Source organism: Planococcus citri, chromosome 3 (assembly GCF_950023065.1).
Source record: "Planococcus citri chromosome 3, ihPlaCitr1.1, whole genome shotgun sequence".
NCBI classification, from domain to species: Eukaryota; Metazoa; Arthropoda; class Insecta; order Hemiptera; family Pseudococcidae; genus Planococcus; species Planococcus citri.
In genome coordinates, this window is record NC_088679.1 from 48,708,453 (window position 1) to 48,718,964 (window position 10,512).

Below are 10,512 nucleotides of genomic sequence, written 5' to 3' on the forward strand. Positions count from 1 at the left end.
TCGCGAAATTCCGGTTCGAAAACGTGCAAAATATTGTCCATTTTATTATTGTATTGCTATTTTGTAAAAAACTTACAGCTTCCTTCCACTGCATGATGGAGAAAATTAGAAAATATGTGACTTGATAATTTATGAACGAAGCTGCCCATCTTTAAATTACTGGCTCCAAACCACAACAACACGGATTTATATAAGCTTGACATAAATTCATGAAATTCAAATGTGAAAAAATATAATAGATTGGAAAAATTGCAGAAAAAGTATCATTGAAAGTACCTAAGCATTATTTATTGACTTTAATACCCCAAAACGATACCAATTTTTTTCAATCTACTCCAAATTCAATTATTCCATGGTCCAAAAATCCATAATAGCAGAGGCCTGTCAAATAAATTGTCAAAATTCTTAATTGTGATCAAAAACCGCATTTACATGGTTATACGACACCGACAGATTAAAGAGTAAATAAGTCGTTTTGATGATTAAAAAAACAACTTTTCATCACAAAAATTAACAATAACTTAGGTAATGTTACATTTTCCGTTTTGTATTTTTTGCCAGAAAAATGAATAAAAATGGTTTTCAAAAAAACAGAAGCAATAGGTACATTTTTATTGTTGAAAATATTCGAAGTACATATCATTTAAGAAGACCGAATAAATTTATTTGTGAATAGTAGACGTATAGAAAGCAATGTATCAAAATCAATTATCCAGAACTTGAACACGGAATGAAAGCTCTACTCAATGCGTGAAAAAAATGTCAAAGCTGCAGACTCGTTTTTAAAAAGTTCTACTTAATAAAATTTTCCATTTTCAACCATTCTGTTTTCAATTTTCCTTTAAGGAGTAGATGGATTACCTATTTAAAGAGAACACAAGGGGAAGTTCTGTATTGAAGGGAAACAGAAGGCTGAAAGGTCAAAGACGTATCAACCTTTACATAAACATCGAAACACTATTCACATATCAAAATAAAAAAATTGAAATTATCGGTCAAAATTTTGAAAACTGAAACAAACAGAAGGAGAAAATTCAGTATCTTGTACATACAAAGTCAGATATCGCAAAATAATAACTGCTGCTTTAAGTAGAAATTTTTCCAGAAAGTAGTGGTGGGGGGATACATGAATTTAATACAATTGTCTCCATGAAAAGTGATCAGCAAAATTAAAAAAATTCAGACGTAACCATGTTCCGTAAAAAAATATTAGATGAATAAGTTGCCTAAATTGGGGTTTGAAGGGGCAAACGTTTTTTCAAAAGATGGGCTTTAAACGCTATGATTTTTCAATTATATGTACAGGTTCTCGGTCTCAACTCAAACTGAGCAAATTTAATTTTCAGTAGTTACCTATGATCAACTTCAAAAAATCAAAAGTCATGTTGCATTTTCAAAATTGATACCAGGCAAAACATCTCAGAATCAACTTTGCGATACAGTTTTGAAGATGTTGTTCTTTGAAGCAACTATTTTTTAAAGCTCAACGTACGTTCATGCTTATAAGCCTGGTTGTCTTTTCAATTTTGATGCTAGGTGCATTGAGTTTTTGAAAATGGAATTAGTCCCTTCAATTTTCAAAATAGGCAACTTATTCATCTATTTTATAAAAGTTGTCCTCTGTTAATTTTCAAGAGTTGGACAGAGCACTTTTCTATACCGATTAAGTAAGAATATGTTGTACCTATGACTTTATTTTTATTCTTATAGCGACAGCCCTTAATCAAGAAAAAATTCTTCAAGAGGAAAACACCAATTTTTTTTTTACCAAAATGTTATCAAAGATGGAGAATCCCTGCGACTAAAACTCCCAAAACCGAACAAGTTCTGACTTCTGTATCGATAATTTTTTTGACCAAATTCAGAAACACCTATCAGGTAGGTAGAGGTACTTATTACAGTAACATTTATTACAAAATCAACTTTTGTAGATTCTTTCACTTAAACGTTTGGTGGTAGCTGTTTCAATTCAAAATGTGCTTGTGCTAAGTACCTAGTAGGTGGAGTAGGTAAACATATCATCACGATGAAATAGTATAAGTACCTATCTATTGTTTTCAAATTTGGTTTTATACCAAAAAAAACATAATAACAAAAGCAAAATTCGTACGCCTTTTGCCTTTTTCTTTTTTTTTTTTGAGAAATGCTCTTTAGGATGGGCTCTAGTCTACATATACTAGTACAAAATTATTGTAGTGTTGAGCAGGAGATGTATCGCACAGATAAGCAGAAAAACGAATTCGAAATTTGGAAAACCTTCATTAAATAGGCCTGCTGACTGCTGACTACAGCCGCACACGTCAATCATCATAAACATAAAACAATCGCAGAGTTCATTGAATTGAAATTATCAAATTGTCGCTATGTTTGTCGGCGAATTCGCAAGAAACCCGGCGAGAATCTGCGTACGATGGCAAAACAAACCTTCGCAGACTCGCGTCTCGGCTCGCGGTTCAGTACGTATTTTACGTACGCTACTGTGGTAACCCTGTTTTAATTGAAACATTATCAGTATACTTACATTCCAAAACATAGGCAACTCTTCTTCGCCTTCATTCGCGTTGAGCGCAGCGTGTGAGTGTGATGCCGTAACGTATTCGGTGCGTGACGTTTGTGTACAACCTGTCAAGACTTACACACGTGTAGCCGTATCAACGAAATTTCGAAGTGAAAAAATTTTAAGTTTCCAGTGAACGTATTATTTTTTAATTATCGCGGTTGGCGCTTTTTATTTAAATGATATTTTTCTAGTGGAAATGTTTAAATTTTATTTTCGTTTGTTGTGTGTTAAAATGCTGCTCAAGTTAACGTTAAATCGATAAATTTTGCGAAAGTTTTCGAGTAACGTGTTGAAATTTTGAAATTTTTTTTTTCGCTTCAACGCCGGCTTTGGATTAATTTGCGAAGTGCCGATAGTTATTGTTCGCGCGCAATTCGTGGCGAATATTAACGAAGCGATCTACGGTGAATTAAGTGAAAAAAAAAGTCCAAAGTACGTAAGATTTTTTTTATGTACGCTCTACGCGTTTTTACATGTTCTTTGATGATATGATGGACTCACCGCAAATGTACGACAACGCGCCGCAGCAGTCTGTAAACGCGACGTCGCAACACGAAGCAATGGCGGTGAAAAAACAAATGCAACCTCAACATTTGAAGAAGTATTCAGATTTGGCTGATCTAAACACACCGGAAATATCGCTAGATTTGCAGAATCTAATAGACGATAGTCAGTTCAATGAAGGATTATTCACCGAAATACTAAACCAGGGTCACCAAAAGCCCAGACCGCAGCAATTCCAATCACGCACTACGTTAGCGTACATGCCTCAACCTGTTCATTTTGAAAGTAATTCCAACGCTTCAAACGCTTCGGTCAAGGAAGAACCTTTGGAGGAATTCTCCAGACATCAGCAACAAACGCCGTATTCGGTTTTGAATAATGGCACCACTCATAATTACGTTTCACCTACGAACGCTTTGAAAGCGCTGCATCACCCGCATCATCAAAACCAACAACACCAAGCTCAGCAAATGCATAGAAAATCCAACAAATCTATCGATAAGAATACCGACGAATACAAAAGACGCAGAGAAAGAAATAACATAGCTGTGAGGAAGTCGCGAGAAAAGGCGAAGCTCCGATCTAGAGAAACCGAAGAGAAGGTAAAATTATTAGTTAAGGAAAATGAAAGGCTACAAAAAAGAATTGAACTCCTAAGTGAAGAATTAAATGTTCTAAGGTCGTTATTCACTAATGTCGGCGTTTTGCCGGAGCAGCTCCATAGGGAGCTGAATAAGCATTTTGATGTCTACCCTCATGTCCAGTAGTTGTGTTTTTTTCCTTTCATTTTACCTATTATTAATTTTTATACAAATTCATATTTCGTTACCTTCAATTTTGAGACTATGCGTTGTGCGTGTGTGTGTTTGTGTGTTCTGTTATTCATAAGCATCGAGGCAATGAAGTGGTCATCGGTACAAATAGGTACCATCCTACCTGTCTACATATATTATGTCTGCTGTTTTTCGTTATTTTTTTTTACTCACTATCTAATCGAGGTGGAAAAAAATTGTTAAATGAACAAATTTCCTTCTAAAAAAACTTTTTGATTTTGAAAAATGCATCTTCCATTTTTGATCTGTTCATTTTGGAGTGAACAAAGTAGGCTTATTGAAGTCTTGGAAAAAATGAGACTGAAATTGAATTGAGAAGATTGTCATATCATATCCAATAGGTATATTTACTACTCTCAATAAAAATACATATACTTAGGTAAACTTGAATAAAATTGCAATAAGACTTTGTTTTTTTGGTCACATTTTTGTACTTTTTATTTTTGTCTCACATTTATCAAGTCATGTCAACTCTGATAGCTTTCTTTCAAATTTTTTAAAATTTATTCATTCGATGAATTCTTTTTTTGATGCTTAACGTTCTTTCACCCATCATTTTTGTTTTGTTTTTGGGCGAACTTCATTCATTATAGGTACGGTTGTATTACAATGAGTGTAGATAAATTTGTTTAATTTGTTTTTCTTTTGTATATTAAGTAATTTATAGGGGACCAGTTACCATTATTGATAGATATTCTTGAACAACTATTTATTTTATTGCTTTTACCTACATATTACCTTTGAATGATGTTTGTGTGCGTGTGTCTCTGTGTGGTTTATTACGTATATTTTTATACCTACTATTTTAATTCGCATACCTATTTGTCAGATGAAAAGAATTAGAAACGATCATCTCCTATCATGATAATTTGCTATCCGTTTTAAATTGATACATTTTACAGACTTTTTTTCTGCTTCAAATGAAACCATAGTTTACCAACTCGATAAATTGAAACAAATATTCTTTTTCTTTTAAATCTAATTCTCAGGTTACTAGAAATTTCTTTTTATCAATTTTATAAACTTTTTTAAAAAGACTGCTTGTGCAGCCCTGAAAATTCTTGATAAATTGAATAACGTTTCGATGGAAAATTTTCTGATGCCTACGTGTAGTTGAGTTGAAAATACGAGTATTATCGAAAACAATTCTGAAAAAAAAAAATCAAATAGGTAAGAATATTTTTCGAGCGATAGAATGAGCAGTAAAATTTTTATATTGTAATAAAACGTTATCAAAAACCCAGCGCATGTGTGACACCATGTATAGTATAAGCTAGGTATTTACGTTTTGATGACAGAAAAATTAACGAGCGTTATTTAATATTGTTGAAATTTTGATATACGAGTTCGTTATTTTGACAAAAAAAAATCCTAGTCCTGAAAATTGAAATTATTAAATAGCGTTTTTGACCTTTTTTATTCCAACTGCATTTGATAAGAAATTAGAAAAGTTAGTAAAAGCTCGAAAGTATAAAATACCAAAAGGAGTTTATACTTACGTATTCTTAGCAAAATGAAATTTTCTAGAAAACATATTTTTTTGGCCATCGGTAGGGTAAAGAGTCAAACTAAAATGAATTGGCTGGCATAGTATAAGCAAAGAATCTCACCCCTCCCTCCCACCACCTACTGTCGATTCTGCCACGAGCACTATTCGAACATACTTCAACCATAAATAACGTTCATTTGCTGTTTTAATTGGGGTTAAATTTTCTAGAATTTGGTTATTTTCGAAAAATTTCGTGTCTATATGTTTGGAAATGTTTCATACGTGAGCTAGCTAGGTATTAAAGCACGTGAGAATCTATCCATTTTGCTTATTACATATAGATGAAACGAAAATTCAAGTGGATATTTGAACACGAGGACAAATCTCAGTTTGATGTTTGAAAAATGAATAATTAAACGATATCAATGGAAGTTTTAAAGATTACGTTGTATTTTATTTGGGCAGGATTTTACCGCACGCAATGTTATATTTTTTTTTTCTTTCTTTAAGGCTGGTAAATTTTCCAACAGTGATTGCCCACGCTGTCTACTAAATAAAAACTTGACGTTAAAGTTATCAAAACTGTACTCGAGTGAAACCAAATTTATTTTATTGCTGTTTTATTTTTTAAAACAAGGTAAAAAAGAAAAATCATAGTTTGAAATGACGTATTTATATGTCTCGTTGGTAGTTATCAAAGTGTAAGAGTGGTAGTAGAGGGAGGGGTGTGTTAATTGAAACTTCAATTTCAATTCAATAAAAAAAAAAAGATTGTTCCAAAATAAAGTTCTGATCTCTAATGCTGAATTCTGAAAATTAGAAAAGTGTAAAATTTAATTTTGATCTCAAACTTATTCTTAAAAAAAAACAATTTTTCTTTTCTACCTAAACCATCGTTTTATTTGTTCAATTTTTGTAGAATGTACATTGTACAATGATATAAATATTTCACCCCCGCCCCGGTCCCCCCAATAAATTACTTCAGAGATTCTCGATTTAATTTCGTACTCTATCAATTGCTGAGGCAGCCAGATATACATACGAGTAATATATAAAATTATTGCAAGGGGGTTAAATCATGAAAATTGCCAATTATAATCTTCGATTTAAAAATACCATTTTTTCTAATTTAAAAGTTCAGAGAGTGAAATTCTTACAACTTGATAGGTGTACGTATTTAATTTTCCAGTCAAAACACTTGTCAGTTCACTAAAAGAAATGAAAAAAATTGTCCTCTTCCCCCACTCTCCGGCGTGGTCCAACTATGGTAAATTTCCTTCTTCATGGCCTATTTAAATTATCATAGTGACCCATCGAAGAAAATTATTGGAAGGACCAAAAATGAAAATTGTCGAATGCAATTCTTAATATTTGGCTGAATTTGTAATTTTCTCAATTTTCTAACTTGAAATGTTTTAGGTGGATTTTTTGCTACTCCATGAGCTATTTTATTTTATTTTTTGAAATTGTGTTCAAATAATGTCATTTTTTGTGCAAGTTTCACGACATGAAAATTAAATATTAATTACCTTACTGTTGTACAAATATGTCTATGTATTTGTAAATTCAGCCGATTTACTGTCTGTAAATTTTATCCTTTAATTTTATGGGATTTATTCGAAAAGAAAAAAGAAAACATTTTTGAAGAATGCAAACTAGAAAATCAACAAATGAAAATAAATTTAAAAAATTTTTGAAATTCGAAATGAAAATTTTTCAAATTCTTCAGTTTGATTTTTTTTACAAGAACAAAAAAAATTGATGTTTCGCTTGAAATCCAATTTCTTTCATTTTTCTAACCTAAAAATATTCAAATTTATATAGCTTGAACTATTTTTTTTTCATTTTTTTTCATTTTTTGTCATTCTTTTCATGTTTTTTGTTTAGAAAAAAATTTTCTTTACTTTTGGAATTTTGACAACACTTATAGGACGAATCTCTCTCCTCCCTCGCCTTTCCGTGTTGTCTTAAGTTGGTGGTCACATGATGATGGAAGTCCTTTTTAAGACTCTAAATGATGTTAAAAATTTGTTGAAACAACACGTGTTTTAAAAAAACTGCGAAAGGCAAACTTCTTTCAACGTTTTTATATTTGCCATCTCAGTTGTGGCAAAATTTCACCTAAGCGATTTGAAATACGAACATGCTATTCAGAAAAGTCAAATTCGGGCTGCTCTCTACTAGGTATACCTACACATTTTCGGTTCGTTCTTGCGGATAATCCAGCCTTGCAAAAACATAATTAAACCCAAAATACGAGTAGATAAAATATTTTGCATGTCAATGATTCAAAAATGTCGAGTTTCATGTTTTACACTCCCTTCCACCCTTGCCCTAGGCTATGGTGTTTATTTATTTTGATCGGTTGATTGTATACGTCTTTTAAAGTGATAATCGAACTCGTATATTAAAAACTTTGAATTTGATTTCCCTTCGTATGCGGTTATCATTTCAATGAATTTTGCTAACGCAAATTTATTTCTTATCTGATAAAGAAATCAACATCTTGCATCTGTATTACGCTTCGATTTTCTCGTCCGTCGTAGAAAAAGGAGATTCGTTGGAAAAATGAGTAAAAAATAATGATTCGTATTAAACGGCTCTTTTCATGCGAATTTCAATACAATTAAAATGGTGATAGAAAACGCTTAAGTATTTGAAAATTTATCTGTATACATTAGAATCATTCATTCCAAAAAATCAACTTTTACCCGTCATTTTTTTTTTTTTTTTCATTTCTCATTCATTGTAGGCTATTGATTTATAATTACGTGTTATTACGCTAAAAAAAAATTAACGAGTTGCTCATTGTTTTTTTGGAAATTGATAACTTTTGGTTACCGCATGTCTGTGTGCCTTAGTCTATACGAGCTTAATTGTAACATATTTGTGTTCAGTTTTTTAAAAATTTATTTGTAATTTTGAATTATTTTTTATTGGAAATTTTTTTTTTTGTCTTACTATCGTAATGTTACTGCCGTTAATCATTAATATCATCTTGCCATTGTAATGTACTGATATTATCTAGATATTGTAATCGCTCAAAATCATTGAACACGTGTTACGTTGGTTGCCTACTTCATGCATCTGTTGATTTAAAAATACATATATTTGTCACTGTGTTAGTTTTATGCTACGCTGGTTGAGAACCCGCAAATCGGTAATTTCCCATGTAACGAACGAGGTTTTACCAATTTTACAAAATTTTTGTTCCCTTGTAATATGTTTTTGCTCGTTTCGTTGTTTACTTATATTTTACGATTCATTTTCTCTCAAATTAAAATTTAAGTATACATGTTATTTTTAAGTCCTAAATTTAGTTCCTTAATTTTGTGTGTACACCTTGTGTACGATAAAATTCACTTGTGTAACTTGGTGTATTACACTTGTTCATTTTTTAAAAATAAGATGACATTGTTTTTCTCTCTAATATAATTGCCTGACTTTTCCGATGCATTACATAGAAATGATTTTTTTTTACTTCAAAATATCGGCGGGATTGAGGTACTATTTTTTTTAAAAAAGTGGGTAATTATGTAGGTACAATATACCTACGCGATTTTTCATTCGAGTCAAGCTGCTAGGAAATGTACCTGATTAATTTCAAAATAATTTACCAAAGATTATGAAATGTGTTTAACCAAAGATGTAGGTATCTGTATTTTACTTGACCCCCTTTCCCCTCATCTTCTGTCGATTTACTACGATGCTTTATTAAAAATTTTCTCGATGTTTCGACTGATATTTAGAGTCACGAGATATGGTCCGAAAGATTTTTCAAATTCGAATTTCGAAATCAAATTGAATTGAAAAAACAATAATAATAAGAAATTTATGATGTTACATTTTTACATTAAATTTATAATACTTATATTATTTTTATATCGATGCAAAATTGGTTCGCATTAAAGCCGGGAAAATAATAAATAAGTACATGAAGTTTTTCATTTATTTTTAATAGAACATTACATACTGAGCTCCCTATAGCCGGAACACTTTTTTCAACGTGGCAATTTTTTCTATTACCTATATGATTTTATTTTATACCTACTTATGTGTACTTGTGCGAAAAAAATGAGAAACGAAAAAGACCTAAAAGTTTGCAATTGTCATTAATTTAACTGTGTATCTGATACGACAAAAGACAAATACCTATTTATTTGTACAGTTTTATCTAGTTGTATTATGTGTTTAAATGTCTAGGTGTACATGTGTATAGGTACGTCGTACTGTACTTTATTTATTAAAATACCTTGATAAGTGATTAAAATTTAAATGCTTTCCGTTAAAAAAATGAGTTGTTTTTTTTTTTTTTGAAATAATGTCGCCGAATTTGATTTGGCTCAAGAACAACCGACTGCTTATATGTAGTAGATGGTACCTTACCTACCACAACGAAAAGTTGAACTTTTTTCGCATTGTACCTAACAGATGTGTATGTGTACATTTTCTTTTCCTTATTGTATGTACATTTAATTTTTAAATTTACCATTTAATGTTTAACTTATTAATTTTTTTTTTTCATAAGATTTGTATTCTTGTTTAATATTTATAAGTTTTTCAGTTATTGATAATGAATGTAAATTTTTGTTAGTTGTATTTATTTAATAATTAATAAACATTTTTGTTACAAAATTATGTTTTTCCACTTTCATTTCCATTTTTATGAGTAACCTTAATCGAACGCATTGATCACTGTGTTTTTTGTGAGATAAAGACAGAAAATTAAGTAAGTAAGTATGTTTTTATTAGTCCTCCATCCCTAAATTTACGAGTACCCTTACGAGTGTAAGCAAAAACTGATCGATGAAATTTCAAAGTTTTTTCGTATTTCTGCGTGGATTTGTGTTTGATTTTTAGAATCGTAAATAAATGGATCCTACTTCCTAGTCTGAGAACCCATTTTAGTAGGTGACAATTCTAAAAATTACACATTGCTTAAGTGATTCAAAATGTTTTTAGAACGAAAAAAATTTGTTAGATTTTGTACACATGGGATTGAATAATTTGAAAAGAAAGAGTCTCGTCTGAGGATTTATTCGTATCTCCAGAATTTGAACTTGACTTGGTAATCTAAAGCCATCATCACATGAAAATTGGTCGATGATTTTTTCCAAAATATAATT

The 10,512-nt window shown here is 31.0% G+C and overlaps 1 protein-coding gene across 1 annotated transcript; it reads left to right on the forward strand.

Moving 5' to 3' along the window:
* The first annotated feature begins 2,531 nt into the window (after positions 1 to 2,531).
* On the forward strand, positions 2,532 to 10,021 carry slbo (slow border cells). Its single transcript, XM_065353927.1, has one exon. The coding sequence runs from the start codon at positions 3,034 to 3,036 to the stop codon at positions 3,829 to 3,831; it is 798 nt and encodes a 265-aa protein (XP_065209999.1). The 5' UTR covers positions 2,532 to 3,033; the 3' UTR covers positions 3,832 to 10,021.
* Positions 10,022 to 10,512: the final 491 nt, after the last annotated feature.

What these genes read in the sequence shown, in the direction of transcription:
- slbo (XM_065353927.1), top strand. Translation starts at nt 3,034, where the DNA reads ATGTTCTTTGATGATATGATGGACTCACCGCAAATGTACGACAACGCG.